General features: G+C 40.4%; 1 protein-coding gene across 2 annotated transcripts; it reads left to right on the top strand.

The window, feature by feature from the left end:
- The first annotated feature begins 2 nt into the window (after positions 1 to 2).
- Positions 3 to 15,910, top strand: LOC145478874 (annexin A5-like). Of its 2 annotated transcripts, XM_081457061.1 has the most exons (18): positions 3 to 1,251; positions 2,063 to 2,247; positions 3,066 to 3,162; positions 4,708 to 4,826; positions 5,118 to 5,204; positions 7,263 to 7,436; positions 8,163 to 8,253; positions 9,676 to 9,770; positions 9,956 to 10,069; positions 11,346 to 11,436; positions 12,529 to 12,608; positions 12,939 to 12,995; positions 13,534 to 13,580; positions 13,675 to 13,741; positions 13,821 to 13,896; positions 14,349 to 14,407; positions 14,791 to 14,913; positions 15,344 to 15,910. In XM_081457061.1, the coding sequence occupies exons 2-18, from the start codon at positions 2,086 to 2,088 to the stop codon at positions 15,401 to 15,403; spliced, it is 1,599 nt and encodes a 532-aa protein (XP_081313187.1). In that variant the 5' UTR covers positions 3 to 1,251; positions 2,063 to 2,085; the 3' UTR covers positions 15,404 to 15,910. The 2 variants fall into 2 exon arrangements, with proteins under 2 accessions (XP_081313187.1, XP_081313188.1); XM_081457062.1 differs by lacking the exon at positions 5,118 to 5,204.
- Positions 15,911 to 19,153: the final 3,243 nt, after the last annotated feature.

The raw sequence follows: 19,153 nt of genomic DNA, 5'->3' as shown, positions 1-19,153 counted from the left end.
TGTAATATTCTTTCCCCTCTATAACTAGTGCTTAAAAGTCAACTTTTGAAATTTACTGAAGTGTCCAGACTTTTCTCCAAAAAAAGAGAAAAGAACTGTTTTAGTTTACCCGCCGACCTGAGATTAGCAAATTCGCATTTGCGTTGGTTCTGCATCACTGCGATGTACGATTAGGCTCGATTTCTGCCGCAATATCGAGTGAGCGGCTGGTTATCGAGCTTAATATACGATTGGCTTGAACAAAGACCAGCGCTACTCTGTCGCCCAATCAGAAATAAAACCAAAACCAATCGTGACTCGTTCACACACGTTTTCCCGCGCTTCGCGTCAGCAACATGTATTTGCTTTGAGTCTTGATTGGTTCACTGGATTATCTGTATCCGTTCTGAATTTTCTGTGTTCTTAGTGACTTTGTGTTACATGTTCTTCGATTCTGGTTTTACGACGCTCAATTAAGAACCGCTCTAATGTACGAAACAAACTATCGATACACGTGCGAGAGCTGCCTTCCCCTGGCACCCTTCCCTATTAAGTGTCTTTTCCAGAGCTTTTTATGGTCTTTCCGTCCTGATTTCTACGTGCATGCATGCACTGCGAATACGATGAAACTTGCAAGTTGGTTATTGACTCAAAACAGGTGACATTAATTGCTGGCTTGGACGAGGGTGGCAAAGGTCTTGGACGTTCAGGGGCCCAATAAAACCAAAGTATACGATGATCGATTTATTTTTATTCTTTTATCCTTTAACCTCGATATTGATTTTTTTATTTTCACATGACGACGTGTATCTTTTTTATATCACCCGTGGACCCCATGGACTCCCAGTGAAACCTTCACAATGGTCGCCGGACAAGCGGGATAGCATTCCGCGGGAAGCTGCGGGACGGGATTACAACATCTTTGATTACCAGTCCGCCTCTGCTTGCCCTTTTCGTGTGGGTTTGAAATGTGTTCTCAAAATTAGCAGTGACGACCAGCGATACTTTGCAGTTAAATTACGTTGCCTCACTTCCTCATTTTAACCCACATTAACCACCAAGTGTTGGCAATGGAATACAGAAGGTGAACTGTATATCAAAAAGTCGAAAGTCAACACATACTACGTTTTTGGCGCCTTTTGCTGTATTCGTGGGATTCTTGCAGCTTGTTCGTGAAACTCCACCGTACGCTACAAGACGAGTGATTATAAACTTTTGATAGAGAACCCAAGACTTGGTGGAAACCTCTTAACATTTAACATCGTATCTCAGGTGAGACTATTGAGTATTGGACATTTCTAAAGGCTTGTGTGAAGACGATTGTTCAAATGCTAATGTAAGACATTTCGGTCGATCTTTCGCATCCGTTTATTAAAATCACGTTAAAATTTCCCGATTGTGATCAAATGATCACAGGTGTTAATCGCTTCCCGTATGACGCAACGCTCTCGTAGGTTTAAACGTTTTTCTTCCATTAATTCACTGCTGTTGTAAACGTGAGTTTTTAGTGCGATAAGCAAGCTTTAGTTATACACCTGCACTCCCTTCATTTATTTGGACAAAACTTGGTCAGGTGAGGTCTGTTAATTAGCTTACATGGGCCTGACTAAATTCAACAGCTGCCAGGTTTATGATCGTTTGAAACGGACAATTGCCAAGAGTTTTTGTTGCTCTTGATCATGCTTGTAGTTGTTAAAGTGTTCTCTTTAAGTCACGAGAGAATTATAATAATTCCTCCTCAGTAGTTTTACGGAAAATGTGCACGTCGATGTAATGAACTACATTAACTTTAGAGTTCATATGCAATGTTGACAAAAGACCTTCTCACTGTTTCTAATGCCATCTTGTTTTGACATGACAATAATTACAGTGAATGTACAAGAAAAGTAGAGAATCTAGTGTCTGACAACTCGCAGTAAATTTGAGTTGCAAATTATTTATGAATTAAAAACTAAAAGATACCATGTAAAGATACCAGCTTCCGAGGTTTCAGCCACCTCAATGTGTGAATGATTTGTCAGTACAACCGACCTTTACATGTAGCTCGTTTCCATATTCTCTTCTGATCTTTTTGGTCTGTCAGTGAATACCTGGTGAACAAGAAATATGAGCTACCCACCACCGCCAGGAGGCTTTCCAATGTATGGGGGCCCTCCTATGCCAGGAGGAGGAGGAGGAGGCCAATATCCAGCACCTCCGGGCCCTCCTGGAGGTCCAGCCTTAGGATTTGATAACTTAACTAACCAGCCCCCAGTGGGTACCCCTGGGGTAAGTACAGGAAACCAAAGACTGGCCATAAGGTTGTTTCTATTTGGAGGTGTTTTGTATCATGTAAAAGCTTAATTTAAATTCATTACTTAATCAGTGTACAGTTGTACTCTATAATACATGAAAATCCTCTTACCAGGCCACTGAAGACCCCTTCTCACTGCCAACCCTCTGAATATAGAAAACTGTTACTACACATAGAGGTGACTGGTGACTTTGCTGTGCCTCATTAACTACAGTGCATTTGCTAAGTACTGTGCCTGGGTTGATGACCGGTGTTACTGTATCAACAATCTGTGTGGGATTAAGTCATCTTCAGATTCAAGTAATTAATAGTGATAACATTATACTTAATTTATTTGGCACTATTAATTCCACTGCTGCCGACAGCAGTTTCTGCAACACAAAGCAACTGAGGGTATTTTTACTCCAGGAAGTATTTCTACTCCCTCCTGGATAGGATGCTTGTCCACCACAGGGTTACCCCCAGCATTAAATTTGCTTGTACCCATTTATATACCTGAGTGGAGAGAGGCACTGTCAGCGTGAAGTTTTAAAGTATCTTTTCCAAGGGTACAACACAATGTCCTGGCCACTGGGCTCAAACCTGGACCACCCAATCCATGCATACATGCATACATACATACTTTATTGTTGCTTTCCCAATGGGGCTATATACAGTACAACAACAAAACCTTGGCAGATTTGCATGTACCATAAAATATGTTTCCAAGGATATCTGAATGAGTTATTAATATCTACATGTAGATATGGAAGGAATTTTAGTGCTCAAGACCATTTGTGCATTTTACACACAGTATCCACATGGTGGTCCATCTATGCCCATGCCAACCCCTGGAGGACCTGCTATGTATCCTGGGATGTCAAGTCAAATGCCGCCAGCAATGCCATCAGGTGAGCTTCCTCTTTGTAAAAAAATGTGTTATTTGTAAACCTAGCACACCAGTACCCCTGAAAGGTCCTGTCAGTACTTTATGGTATCTCAAGTATGCAGATTTTTATTAATGGTAATAAACATTGGTTGAAGAAGTCAAGAGTTCTAGATATTGAAGGAACATAGAACAAAAGTATGCTATATTGCTAACGACAGTGGTTTCAATAATAGCCAGGAAGCAGGTAGATCTACCCGCTTGTAATGAGCGGACTACCCGTTTGTAGCCATCCTGGATAGCCATACACAAATAGGTAAGAACAGATAATTTCCTCGCAGCTAAGGATTCTCTTCAAGAAATTTGACAAAACAAGTCTTATGTTATAGGTCAAGAAAAAGAAAGGTACATGAAACAACTTTCTAGTGTTTTAAACCCAGCCTCTTGGACCACGAAAGATGAAGGAGAGAGTAACCTAACACACAAGAACAATCGCTGCAATACAAAGTGAAAAAAATGTGCCAGGCACTTCAGCTGAAATCGAGAGGAAACTGGGACTAAGCATGAATAATAATGGCTGCCAAAATGCAATCGTTATATATGGGTTATTGACCAAGTGTGAGGTCAAGATGGCTGGATATTGGCCAAGCTCTTTTTTTGCGTGTTTATGGACTGAGACAGAGTTGAGGTCCATAAACTCGCAAGAAAAGAACAAGGCCAATATCAAGCCACCTTGACCAAACAAGCTTGGTCAATAAAGGATTTATTATATGGCTTACTGGGAAATTTTTCTTGTGGGACATGGTGGGTAGACCCAAGCAGGCAAGATAGCTCCATCTTGCCCGCTCGGGTAGCCAATCATAGCACAGGATTTGACTCATCTTGCCTGCTCACAGAGTTAGCCATATGATAATAGCATATTTCGCTCCAGCATCAAAACAATAGAGGTAGAAGAAGAATGATTCTTCACAACGTTGGTTGAGGATATTGAAAGGGACACATTTGGGTGTTTAAACTTTAATATTATGCTTCTTTTCGTGATGAAATATAATGTATCGTTCATGAATCAATTTGAATACGCAGAATTAAAATACCACACGTTATCAACATTGTCTTTCTAATTGATTGACTTCTAGGAACAACAAAGCAACATAAAAACTAGGCCTCAAAACGGAGGAAAATGCATCTGCGAGAGTCTACAATTTCAAATTTCCCTCCTGGCCTTCCAAGAAACTACCCCCCTGTTTTTCTAAACTACCCTCTTGAGCTAAAAATTATTGAAACCCCTGCTAACGACAGATTTGATTTATCACCAACAACAGGGGGTAGGCATATTTTCATAGACTGATATTTTGGTCACATTGAACCAAGCGTGTAGCCTTGTGATGCTTTTCTCTGTGATTTTAGTGCGCTTGTGAGCAAACTTGCGAGTCCGTTTGACCACCCTTTGCACGTCCCTACGCAAGTTCAACTTGTGGCTACTTGCCACTACTTGCAAGTGCATTTGGCCAAGCCTTTATAGTAACTATATGTGTGTTTTATTTTCCTTTTCTATACCCAATATTATCAGGTATGCCCATGCCTAACCCTAATATTGGCATGCCGCCGCCAAACCCAGGTGGTTTATATGGTGCTGCACCTTCCATGCCAAAGCCTGGTGGAGTGTATCCTGGGAGTTTATCATTTGGAGTGAGTATTAACATAGGCAGCCTAGTACAGTGAATATGCACAGATATGCATGTATTATGTATACTAAGGGTAAAGTACAAAACAATAATTTACATGTATAACAATAAATCCTTACTTATCAATGAAGTTACCTGTAATAACTGTAACACAATTGCACACCTGAATGTACATGTGAACCAATATCGTGCATATATGTAAATGTAAAATTAATAGAGAAGTTCTGAGCACATCAAGTCTTATTTGACTACTAATAATTCTTCTATGTGCACATAATTTTACTGACCTTTTTAGGCTGCGGCCATGGCCACTGCCTCATTTCCAGCCCACTACAACAGAAGTCAAGTTGGTCCACCTCAGCCTCAGCCTAATTTGCCCATGGTGAGCTATCATTGACTGTCTGATGACATGTGACAGCTTCTTTCTCTGTCCTATTTCTTGAAAAGTCTGCACTTAATAGCTGTAATGATTATACAGTATTGTTTTTTGCCAACTAAGGCAGCTGTATTGGAGTCAGTGGAAGGCCTTGTTTACCATTTGTGGGGGATAGCAAACTCCTGTCTTCCTTCTCTGTACCTTGTTGCTCTATTAACAGAATTGTTGTTACTACATTTCTTATTTCTTGGTAGTCAGTTTGCCAGCTAGTGAGGTGGTGAGTCAGTCTCAGACTTGTGTTAGTCAGTTAGCATTGACGAGAGTGATTTTCATCTTACTGTATGCAGCTTGACTGGTCATGACAGTTACATGTAGTTCAGTCTGTCCAGCATACTTCATGATGGTATTGTTTGTTGTTGGAATACTCATGAATGCTGAATGGTCACTTACGATGGACAACTTCCAGCCTGACTAGTAAGAGTGCCAGAGCTTTCGAAGCAGTAGTCAGATATGGCTTATTAATGCCAGTGCTCAATTTTAGGCTCTGAGTAGTATATGAAACAGCTAAAAGCATCTTGCTACTTCTCTTGAATTGTGTAATCCACCATAGGTTACACCATCCCCTCCCCTCCGCTCCCTAACATGTCATCAGGTTGCCTCAACACTTTCGCCGTAACAGGTTTATGCGCCTGGTTGAAGAGAGGCACTGTGAGAGTCAAATAGCTTGCCCAAGAACACAGCATGAAGATGCTGGCCAGTCTCTTGGACACTAATCTTACTTGTAAAGTTCTGAAAATGACGACCCCCTGAAAGTAATAGCCTTCCAAAAACAACAATAAAAGTTCATGGCCAAATATTAGAAAATTCAAGAAATGGTTAGTGCACTCCAAAAGAAGTGACTACCCAGATGTAGTGACCTCACCTCACATATGAATTGATCTTTTTTTTTTTGAGTGTGTGTTAACTATTAGAAGCAATGGAAAAACATGCAACTAATAAGCTGTTCAACCAAACTGATCTCCCTTATTTAAGATTCCACTTACTTCACTGAAAGGCAACATAAAACTTACCCTGTTTGGTTTAACATAATTTCTTTTCAGCAAGGTGGGACCTTGTTTTATATATTGATCTAATATTTTTCTCTAATTAATAAGATGGATTATCTCACATGTGGTGTTTTAGCTTTGCAGAAAAGTAGGGAGTCACTGAAAGTTGTAACTTAAAAGTTGTGTTCTCAAAGTTGCAAGAGGCTACCAGGCTACAAACTCCAAATGTAACATTGGAGCAACTACTCTTTTAACTTTACGGTAGTCTGTTCCTACTGCAAATTCATTAACAGAACTCCGTAGTTTGTGTACATTGTACACATGCATGTAAATATATTTGCTCAGTGCCGCTGGTATTGGAACTTAACTCACCCATTTAATGCCACTTTCAAAATAATTACACTGCACTGTAATCTACTATGTTGTGTGACAGTTTGAAAGCAATGACAGATTATTTTTGAGGCTTTAAGACAGTGTAGGTAGGTAAAGCATGAAGCGGCTAGGAATATTTCTACTCCCTCCTGTGAGGGAATGCTAGTCCATCGCAGGGTTACCCCCAACATTAAATTAGGTGGTAACCATTTATACACCAGGGTGGAAAGAGGCACCGTGAGAGTGAAGTGTCTTGCCCAAGAAACAACACAACTGACTGTTCTCGGCCAGGGCTCGAACCTGGACTGCTCAATGCAGAGGCAAGCGCACTAACCATGAGGTCACCACAACTCCCAGACAGTGTAGGTAGTTAAAGAATAATCCACTACCAGTAGGTTTGATACACCTGCCAGTGGGCAGTGGACTATTGTACCACCAGTGTAACGTAGTGGGTCAAATATTGATGACAATTGAACTCTTGATAGCAAATACCTCTGAGAATAAAACCCCTTTCTTCCTATTAAAACATAACTCCAAATACTTTGTTTGATGTGAAATTTAGTAATGCTGATGACAGAGAGTCAGAATTTGATTTGGTTGTTTACTCAGCTTTGCTACAAACACTGCAATCATTTCGTTTTATCAGGGCCCACCCCCAAGTTTCCCTCCTTCGGCACACATGCCAAGTATGCCGAGTGCACCCCCTCCTGCTGCTACAGGTGCTTCAACAACAGTGTCATCATACTCATCATCATCATCACACTCATCATCATACTCCTCTCACTCTTCATCTACTGCGAGTTCCAGCTCAAGCCAAAAGGTATGGAATTTTAGCCTCAGTTCCAAGCTAGTTCTAGTCCAATACCAAGAACACGAATATGGCCTACTGAAAGTCATAATTTGTTCATGATTGGTGGATCACGTTTTACCATTTGTTTAGCACTATTACACTGTCACTCACTGTCACTTAGTCAATCAAATAACAGCATTTGCCATTAGGTTTACTGGTAGAATTCTACTTATCGCTAATAGTGTATGATGGCTCAATCAAGCAGATTGCTGCATGTGCTTAGTATGTTAGAACAGTTCTACTTTGATCATACTGTAGTTCCATTAGGATGTTATTGACTCTGTACAACCACAGGCATTCCAAACTCACGATTCGAGAAATCGATCGAATGTTAATGATTTATGTAAGCGTATTGAGTGGGACGTGACCAGGTGACTACCTAAAGTACGCGGTGTTGTGTTACACTTCAGGCCGTTGAGAATTTGAGCGCTCCATAAGGCATTTTATGTAGTTTAAAATAATGAAGGATGAAAACGCACAACGAAATAAAATGCCACCTTCTTTTGAATACAATGTAGAAAATATACTCACCTTGCCTGGTGTCTGTTGTCCGTTTGGCCTATTGTGTTGTAGGAGCTTTTTGAGGTGTTTGTAGCAGCTTTCCGTAGACGAAGTCCGGAGCTTGGTCCAAAACAGAGTACAAACCCTATGCTTACAGTACACAAGTTCACATATTTCTGTTTTTTTAATTGATAGCAATCAACAAGACGAGCTTCTATCAAGCAGCATGGAAAATTTGATGCACGGAAAGATGCTGAACTGTTAAGAAATGCAATGAAAGGATTAGGTATTAATAATATCTAGTCACTATAATTAAATTGTTTATTAGGACATTAAATCTCATTCGTGCTTGGTCATTCACAATTTCACATTTTGAATTCAAATGTAAAATTCGGGGAAAACCTAAAAGAAGTGAGATCACCTTTTTTCGCACCTGCCAAACAGAGCGAAATTGAAGGCCTGTGAAAAAGAGGCTGGCGAGACAATTAAAGACGCGAAATTTTAAGCGTTGCGGTAAAACCCTTTCTGATCAAATTTTACCGACTGTCATCTCACGGGAAAATTTTTTTCTCTGAACCATAAAGTAGAGAGTAGACATACAGTACGTATCCTGAATTCTGTCTGACCGGTGTTCTTTGACATTATGCTATGTCGCAAAGGAACTTGTTAACCTATTGTACAAAATTTTGTTTTCTTACCGTTCTGTTGAATATCACTGAAAAATGTTGCTCTGAAATCTATACCGTTCATTTTGAGACCACTCGTGTGAACGAGAAGGTCAAGGTACATACCTTGATTTCGCGAAAATTATTCCCCCTTCTGTCAAATCGCGAAACTTTGTCTGTTTTATTTTCGCAATTAAAGGACAATTGTGCTAATTAATGTTCATTTCCAGTTGTCAACCATCTCATTTTGGCGTATATTTATTATTAATTGGTTTACACGACTTAGAGCGGTTTGATAAAACCAAAACCAAACCAGTTGCTTACCAATAGACCCCTTCACGCTCTAAGGGGCATTATGGGTTATCGGGCCAAGATCGGCAAAGAAACAAAGCGGCAAAAGATACGTTTTTCTTCATATTTCCGTTCTGAGGTTAATTTTCGTGAAGAAACTGTTACTGTAGATAGAGAAACTCCTTTTCTACGTTTACTAGCATTTTTGAGTCAATTGAGTCCGGCATTAGCCTACTTATCAGGTATCGGAGACTTGATCAAATTATTCGGTTTTAACCGTAAAAAATTCCTACGCCCACGACATTCAACCTCGTTCCCAGGGTCTCTCATCTTACCGCCCTCTACCGCCCCAGAGGGCGGTAAGATGAGAGACCCTGGGAACGAGGTTGCACGACATTCTCTCGATCAGCTCATAAACGCTGGTAAGGTTTCTCCATCCCCATCTCCATGGTTTCTCCATGTTTGGTCTCCACATATGAAATCACAACGGAAATATAAAGAAAACGTATGTTTTACAGCTGTGCTTCCTTGTAAATTTGCCCTGATTACCCATAGTGCCCCTTAGAGCTTGAAGGGGTCTATTGGAATACGAGCTGATCAATCTTAAACCGTAGTAAGACCAAAACCAAAACCCAGGTAATTTACCTGATCACTTTCTACACTCAATTGAAAACCGCTGTGATGTGAATGAGTATTACACACGCATCTCCTTAAGTTGCTGTATTGCATTACTCTTCTGAATTTGTCTTTAGGTTGTGATTCCAAAGCCATCATTAATCTGCTGTGTGCAAGAACAAATGCCCAGAGACTGAAGATTGAATTAGAATACAAGACAATGTATGGCAGGGTAAGGCTTCAAAACATGCTGTATTTCCCTTTTCCATAGTTAAGCGTCATTAACGCTCTTTTTGACCCAGTTTGAACATACCTGTACATGTATGTCTCTCATTTCAGCGTCAATTGTTTACCTGCTTAAGAGGACCGTGTTTATGCACGCTGTAGTGCTTATTTTAACTTGTATTTTTACCACAGGATCTTTTGAAGGATCTCAAGTATGAACTTGGTGGCCATTTTGAGGACATAGTCGTTGCTCTAATGATGTCTGCAGCAGACTATGATGCAACGTCACTTAGAAAAGCGATTAAGGTGGGTGGTGGCTGTTTTTTTTTTTTTTTAGTAAAGCTGTGTAGCACATGAATTCCTGCGTAGTTACCGTTTTGCAGCTACACGTACCATATATACACTTGTACAGCTGCATCTGATAGTACTTTCATGATCATATAGCAGAAATTTGAATGTGAAAATGGGTTTGATTTGTTTGATCAATAACTAACATAAGGGTAAAATTTATACCGTGTCATAGAACATACAGCCAGTCACAATACAGGAAAGCCGCTGTTTACTCGACCTTATTACTTACTGCACACTCAACCTTCCCATTGTGCGCTGCGATCTTCTTCCCGCCGAAATTTAGTAAGCGGCGCCATTTTCCATTTCTTTCAAGTATCTGATTGGGCTTTGTCAGAGCCAAAATTTTCCCTCTGGTTTAATTTTGAGGTCGCAAACGTATCAGAAAATGAAGATTTTAACAACAAAACACTGCGAGGAAACCAGTTCAAAGCATTCGTAATGAAGTCTGCGCGCATCTCGGGATGTTCCATTCCGCTCGAAAGCGTTGCGTAACTGGTATGATGTTCACACAACGTAGAAACGGCACATTACTGTAAGGCCTGGTTCACACTAGCGACATAACGACAGAACGACAATCGCTTATGTTGGTAATGTGGACATCAATGTAAAGACATTAGGAAAAGATCGGTTATTTTCCTTATGCCGTTATGTTCACGTTGTTATGTTGCTATAGGAGAATCTTTGTTTACAATATTTGCCTCATTACCATAAGCGATACAGTTTCTGATGGAGCTATAAAGAGATTAATACTGAATACTGAAAGGGCACAGCACGATTAACTGTCCCAAGGAATTTGAGCGCGATGTATTTCATACTTTTTGTGCGATGAGGATTTAAAAGCTCAAAATTTTTCAAAAAATGTACGAGCTCATTAGCGCTTTTGCCACACAGAAATTTTGATGTTTTTGAAAGCCAATTTCTCCTCTAATATTACACCCAAAGAGCCAAAAATTTCACCACTTACTAAGTTTCACAAGCTCTTAAAGTTTTTCTAGTAAAATCGTGTCTAGCATGATGCCTTCTATGCGCAAAGTCGTATGTTAATGAGGGAAAATGTAAACAATGACGTCAGCGAAGATTCGCCTATTATGTCATTATGCCAGGATGTTCACACTGCAAACATAACGACATAACGTCCGCCTTATATTGTTATGTTCACGTCGTTATGTCGCTAGTATGAACCACGCTTAACATGCATATGCTGAGTGATACATTTGTACTTTCGCTTCAGGGTCTCGGCACAGACGAAGGCGTGTTAATCGAAATATTGTGTACAAGGACCAATGCAGAAATCAATGCAATCAAGCAGTCATACCAAAAGCGTGAGTTGGGATTGATTTTGTACAGCCATTTACCATAACTGTGCAACTGCAATAAATGAAGCTTACTAAGGCCCTGTCCACACTATGCCGGAGGAATTTGCTTTGTTTTTCCTGTTAGGCCTTCCGTCCACACTAATCCGTTACGAAAACGGAGGTTTTTGAAAAGGTTCTTCAAACCGGATGAATTTGAAAACGCCGGCTTTGCGCTTTAGTGTGGACAGAAAACATTTTGAAAACGAAGCTTTTCGAAAACGACGAGATTGCGATCTTTTCCCTGCCCGAGTTTTACTCAAACACAAATCCAAACTGACCGGTGATTGTTGCGTTTCCAAATTTCTCCGGCGTAGTGTGAACGCGGCCTAATATATGAAACCTGACCTCATTTGCAAACACTGAGAAATGACGACGCGTAACGGAGAATTTTTGACGAGCTTTAAGGTGTTTAGAAATGTGGTCAAGGTAAATTCTGCATATGAGCCAAGTGGCCGATCAGGTCGGAGCTTATCCCGGTTTCTGCTGCATGAAGCGACTAGGAGTATTTCTACTACCCCCTGGATGGGATGGTAGTCCATCATAGGGTTACCCCCAGCATTAAGTTCGCCAGTACCCATTTATACACCTGGGTGGAGAGAGGCACCGTGAGAGTAAAGTGTCTTGCCTAAGAACACAACACAATGTCCCAGGCCAGGGCTCGAACCCGGACCGCTCGATCCGGAGGCGAGCGCACCAACCATGAGGCCACTGTGCCTCCCACAATGTGGTCAAACAGCTTCTTGGGTATTTGATATATCTTCTCAAATCGAAAGAAAAACAGTTAACTAAAGAGAAAACAGAGAAACAAAATTGTAAAAATGTACGCTAGTGTAAGATCAGATATCCAAACACCGTCACGGTCACTATTACAATATTACATGTAAGTAATCCTCTTGACCTTGGAAATATGACTTCTTGCTAAGCTTTGTTTCAGCCGTAACTTGTGCTACAATGGTATTTCTTTTTAAATAGTTGCTAGTTAATTCATATAACGTTGTGTACTCTATGATGCTTGTTTCTGGGATAGCTTTACTTTCTTTGTGGTGTTTTGTTCCATAGTGTTCAGCCGAGACCTGGAGAAGGACATTTCAGGAGACACCTCAGGCCATTTTAAGAAATTTCTCATTTCTCTTCTTCAGGTACGGTTCGAATTGTGAAGTAACTTGCGTTGCAAGGAGAGAAGAACTTTTTATATTAACGATTCGAAAAGTACTCACGGAAGTTGGACACTGAACGTCAAATACATGTGTTTTTAAACACTGCCTGGGGTGGTTACCCACCCTTACGGCAAAAAGGTCTGAAGAGCCGATTGGCCTTTTTAATGAAGGGGCCCACTTTTTTTAGTTTCGGCCCCTGCCTTGTGTGCAAGCCTGGATTCACTTCTATTGAGCATGTGTAACTTATAATTGCTTGTTAATGTATTCTGTTTTTCTCTTCTTTTCATTTTTTTTTGTTTTTTTTTTTTGCAGGCTTACAGGGACGAAAGCCACACAGTGGACTTGGCTAAGGCTGAAGCAGATGCAAAGGTATGTGAAATGCCATTATGTAGCACGTGAAATTCCACTGCACGAAAATGCACGGAATGTCTTGTTTGCTAGGCTGACTTCCTTCCAATGAAATGACTTGATCTATTGCCTGGAATCCCGCGAACCAGAGGTCGTGATGCTTGTTGTCGACCAAAAGGATTACAGTCTTCGGAGACGATATGATGACCTTTCAGTCTGTAAAATGACATGTTTACTTCTGCAACCAGCCAGGAGCAGCTCAGTAATAGGGCTAGGTAGCAGCTCTTGTTAGGTGCCACGTGAATGGCTGGATACCCTTTGAGAGGACAATAGAACAAACACCAGAAACAATGTCCCTAGCCCCAAAACATTAACAGCTGCTAGCAAGCAAAAGAATTACAAGCTTACGAGAGCTGCTACACTTCTGTAGAAGTAACACTCATGATGCCTCTTGGAAATTTAATCACAGAAACCTAAAAGAACAAGCAACAAAATAGAGAGAATCCTCGTATCTTGCAACAATAACTTGATTGAAGGGACATTTGTCTTTCAATTACAGATCTTGTATAAAGCAGGAGAAGGCAGATGGGGTACAGACGAATCAAAGTGAGTTGTCTTCAGATTATTCTTCTGTTTCCGAAAACAGGAAGGGTATATATCCTACATGTTTTTTATCGTGTTGTTCGTGTGTTCGTTCTAGGTTCAACAGCATCCTTGTGTCACGAAGCTTCTCTCAGTTAAAAGCAACTTTTGATGAGTATTCTAAGGTGGGTGTTGTCATTTCAGTGATGCATTACATCATGGATTACAGTGCCTTTTCTATATTGAAGCTTGTTATCTTTCCAGATAAGTAAATATGACATTGAAGACTCAATCAAGAGAGAGATGTCAGGAGACCTGCGAGATGGAATGGCTTCTATAGGTACAAATTGAATTAAGCTGATCATAAATGAACGAACAAGTGATATGGAGGATCAGAATTCGACTGCAGTTTCATATTTGGTAATTGTTCGCGCTACTAGCTGTTGTGATGCAGAGTCAAACCTAGTGGTTCATTTACCTCGGCTCAATACAGTTAATGCAAATCAGACAGTTATACCGGAAAAGAGAAACTCCTCGCACTTGCCATATTGGCTTGATCTACAGTACCTCTAGATTCTCAGAACAAAATCACTTAGTTAGGTAGTCATTTTAGGACAAAATTACTAAACAAAATTCCTTGATTTATTTCCGAAGTCAGTTACATTGATGTACACAATTGGCTTGTAAGCCTGTCCGCGCGTCGATTCCGCTTTTATCATTTGAATCTACAGGTGTAGCTCAGGAAACGACACGGGCCAACTGTCCTAACCTTTTTTTCACTTTTTGTTTCAGTTCAAATTGTAAGAAATGCGCCAGCATTCTTTGCTGTGAAGCTGTATAAGAGTATGAAGGTAAGAGAGGCGTTCGATGTCACATCCGTCCTTGTATTTTACGGGGTTTTCGTGAACTGGATCGGAGTGGCGTCGTGACAATTCGCAGAATGGATATCAGGTGATTTGCACCATTGGAAGATTAAGGGGCAGAGCGACGGAAAATGTTTCATTGGTAATTCTTGCCAACATGTATCGTCTGTTGCTAGTGATCCTGTTACCTCCAAACTTGAAATAAATTGATTCAAGATAAAATGTCAGGCTACATAACAACAAACGTTAGGTCGTATCTCTTCTGAGAACATTACCAGCTTCGCTTGATTGTTGTCAGCTTCCATTTACGCTTGTTTTGTTCTTGGTTTGTTTGTGTGTTTTTTTTTTGTTTTTTTTTTGTCGTACCACAGGGTCTTGGAACCGATGACGCAACGCTTATCCGCATCATTGTGACGAGATCGGAGGTGGATTTACTGGACATCAGAGACGAATTTGCCAAATTATACCACTGCTCGCTGGCCAAGTTTATATCGGTGAGTTGTTTTCGTTCGTTTTTTTGTTTGTTCATTTGTTTTCTGCTAGAACACATTCCTGTAAAAGTCAAAGTGAAATCTTAAGGAAAATCCTAAGAACGCATTCCTCATTGTAACAGTTCCCTTAGCGGACACTCAACTCTAGGCATACTCAGGTTTGTAATTTTGCAATCTAGTGCCCATTGAGCAGGTGTTTATTTAGTGTTCAATGGAGTCTAAACTGTTATTTTCAACTTGGACATCTCTTGCAAGTTAGGAGTTGAGCGTGCATGACAGAGTGAGTTTCTTTACACACAAAACTAGACCATTAATAAAACTGAGAGGATGGTGAAGCTGCTATTGTTGACGGTTAGGAAGACCTTTTTCACTTTCCCTACCAAACATTATCTTCGATTCCGAAACTGAAGAGAACTTCTCTTTCTGTTTTCAGGACGATACACGTGGAAATTACAAGAAAATACTTCTTCAGTTGATCAGTGAAAAGAAGTGAACAAATGTCAAAAAAGATCTGAAAATATTCGCTAAAGAAAGTGAGAAGCGTCTCTTCCTGTTTAGTTAGAGAACATTTTTTTGCTTTCTAGCCGCTTAGTAAATAAAGCGAAACGAGCAAGGATTGTCGCTAAACAAGCACACCTTTGTAGATTTTCTCTGTTTCTAAGTATTGATTGTTTGTATAGGTAATCATACGGTTTTGAACTCAATTTGGAATTAATTTGCACGAGTGAGTTTTTCAAAAAACTGAAATTGCACGAGCCGCTTCGGCGAGTGCAATTTCAGCTTTTCAAAAAAAACTCACAAGTGCAAATTAACTCCAGATTGAACGAGAAAAACCGTATGATTACTTATTAATAATATAAACACGAAAAAATTCGCTTGGAGGAAGTTGCGGAAGATCTTTTTTGAAGCCATTTTTTCTAGGTCTTGTAACAGTCGTATTGTTAAGGAACATTAATATATCTTGCATTGCGTCCATTTAGTTGGAATAAATGATTGTTTATAGGGTTTAATTTGTGAGATTACCGTTTACTATACTTTCACCTTTACGTGAGCGTTGTTTATTCATTGTATATTTACGCGGGGTATATTAAGATATTTTTGCGCGCTTAGCTGGACTTTCATTTCCATGTTTCCTTTGTGCTGCTGAAGTAGTGGTATAGTTCTTGGAGAAATGCCTTCGAGAATATACTATTTCTGTCAGTTTGCCATACGGTAAACTTGTCTGCGCCTAAAATGTTTCAGACGCAACATCACTTCCAGAAATGCACAGTAGTATTTGAAATTTGACTGTTGACATTTCTCTCAATGAGGCTGGGGCTTTTATGCGACCACACATTTATTATATGTATATCATTGAGAAAATTACAGACAGGCGCGTGTCAGTTTACACTGCAGTTACTGCAGTGTAAATGGAAAGTGACTAATCAGTGCGGATCGCGGGTCGCGGGTAAACAGCGCAGGTCGCGGGTACGCGTTGCGGTTCGAGGGTAATCAGTGCGCGTCACGCAAATAATCATAAACAAAAAACCTAAAATAAACATTTTGATAGACCAATAAAGGAGGATCGTTGGTAGACCTATCTTCAAAAATGTTTTTTAAAACACATGTTCCTTTGGCCGGCTCTCGTGACCCATATTATGTTTATAAATTAAATGACCGGCGTGGTAATCCTGATAAGCTGTCATTTGTTTGCAAGACAAGTAAGTTTAAAGCAAAATTCGCAGCTATTGTAACATGGACAGAACTGAAGACCATGTCTTGAGTCAAGAATTTGTTTTTTCCACGAGAAGGTGAAGAGGTGCAAAGGTTTGGTTTCACTGTCTGATAGCGTCTTTCATCCTCTGCTCGGAAGACATATACCTTTCGCCACAATGGAATGTGAAAATGAAGACTCTTGCTCAGTCGAGCTTTTTTGGAACAACTTTAACGAAGTTCTAAGGAAAGAAAGTCTAAATGAGAAGTAATTCTTTCATCCTCGTGGCTGGGTTACCGACATGGCGGGGTCAAATGTGAAGGGTTGGGTGACAGTCAAAAGAGTCAAGACTTGCAAATGTTATTTTCTAAGATTGTCGGAACCGGCAGGCTCCAAAGTTAAGAGAAGAGGACAGAAAATGTTTTAAACTGAACTGTGCAATCGTCTTTTAGAGGTTGAAAGCCCGGTTTCATACAATAAGGCCAAGGAAGACTTCGAGAATTTGATTAAAGAGGACAGCGATCGAAAATATTTACACAGGGGTCGAGTGGTGGCACAAAGGAGGAAATGATATATTTCGGGCATTTGTACCGTTACTAAGTACCCCGAAAATGAATCAAGCGAAAACCATTCACGCCAGCTGGGTGAAAAGGGACCTTATGAACATGATCCTACCCGATGCAGCTTATGCTGATGCCCGTGACAACGTAGGGCTGGTGACTTAATCAACGCCATGGCTAGTCCTAACCTGTACGATCGGCAAAACGCAAGTGTGTAGTCGAGGAGGTCTCACGAGGCAAGAGGTGGTCGTTACAGGCCGATAGGAAGCAGACTATTTGTACAGAGGCTTCAAAAGGGAAAGCAAGCGAAGGAGACATTTAAAACTAAATCAAGTTATTCGCAGCCGTCTCTCGAAAGAACGTTTATTGTTGTTAATTCTAAGAGTGAAAGTTCCGGTTACAAAGTTCAAATTGGAAATAATCCCTCGTGCGAATGTGAAGATTTTTCCAAAAATTCGGGCAAAGAACTATTTAAAGGCATCATATGGACAATATTAGATATTTTCAGAGTGCCGGAGAACGGTTATCTTCTATAGCAGTTCTTCCTGGGTTAACTGACAGCGAAGTTTTGTTAGTTTTGGGTAACACACCAATGGTTATCCCGCCCAGATCCAGGAAACCAATAGTAGATCTCTTGAGAAAAGACGCCAGGAACCAGCATGCACGGATTTTGACTTGAGGAAAAAAGAAAAAGAAAAGAGGAACTGTGCCAAGATGTCGAGCCTGTAGAAATTTGCAAAATGAAGGAGAGTTTATTATTATTATTATTATTATTATTATTATTATTATTATTATTATTTTTAATTTTTATTTTTATTTTAACTTTTTTGAATAACTTTAATTGTGATTCACACTACTTACAACACTGCTACAACTGCTAAAGTCCCTTACATTACTAACAAAACTTGTTATACAATTCAATTATTATGCACTACGTATAGGTAATCATACGGTTTCGAGTTCAACTTGGAATTAATTTGCACGAGTGAGTTTTTCAAAAACCTGAAATTGCACGAGCCGCTTCTGCGAGTGCAATTTTTGGTACATTTCTTTGCCGTCCTCTGCAAAACAACAACGGGAAATGATCAAATTCTGCGTTGTCTGGAGAACGTGAACCAGAACGGCTAATTTTTCGTATTTCTATTTGGAATTGAACGCATTCGTAGCATATTTAGCAGGGGCAAACTTTAATACCGACAGACGCACTGGATAGTTCCAAATAAATGCGAAATCCCAAAGTAAAATAGAAACACATTTTTTACTAGGCGTCGTCCTTGCCGTCGCCGTCGTACATGCGTAAGGCCCCTACGTAACCCGCGCCAATTCACCCGCGACCCGCAACCCGCACTGATACACTCCCTATCAACATGATCAACGGCGCCAAAAACTAATACGCGACTTCGCTGAATTTTACAACATTCGTTGATCACACAAGGAATCTTTAAATTAAGAATTGTTCATTTGAACCAAGAGACCACCTCATTTTCTCTTGTTTGAACGCAATTATTATTTTGGCCCAGGGGGGCGGGAATTTGAACGAGCCAATCTTCAAAAGTTCAAATGCCTGGGGGGTTTCCGGGGGGGGATGTTGAACAGGGGTGGACTTAGGGGGAGGGTGCCGGGGTGCCCCCCCCCCCCCTGAGATGACATACGACTTTCTAATGCCTTTGTTTACCTCACCAGTCAGTTACGTCCCCTCCTAAGAATAATCCTGGATTCGGTCCTGTTCATCAATGCCCTGTAATGATGAACTGTAACATGTATCATTGCTTAGCTCTTACAGAATTAAGAGTAAAATTCTAAATAAAAGTTTTCTTATCCCTAAGTAACCTTGACGTCTCCGAAATAGTGTTACGTTTGCTCTGTTAAAGGCAGGTCTAACAATTTGGTCGGAACATCACACCGTGAAGTACAAATGGCGGACTGAATCAGTTTGTCCTTGTCGTTCGAACTTCAGATACGTTCAGTGTCTGGAAATCGAAAGGAGGGT

The sequence above is a fragment of the Orbicella franksi genome, chromosome 2 (assembly GCF_964199315.1).
Source record: "Orbicella franksi chromosome 2, jaOrbFran1.1, whole genome shotgun sequence".
In the NCBI taxonomy this organism is placed as follows: domain Eukaryota; kingdom Metazoa; phylum Cnidaria; class Anthozoa; order Scleractinia; family Merulinidae; genus Orbicella; species Orbicella franksi.
Note: the sequence above shows the minus strand (reverse complement) of the source record. Positions and strands in the feature narration are given on the sequence as shown.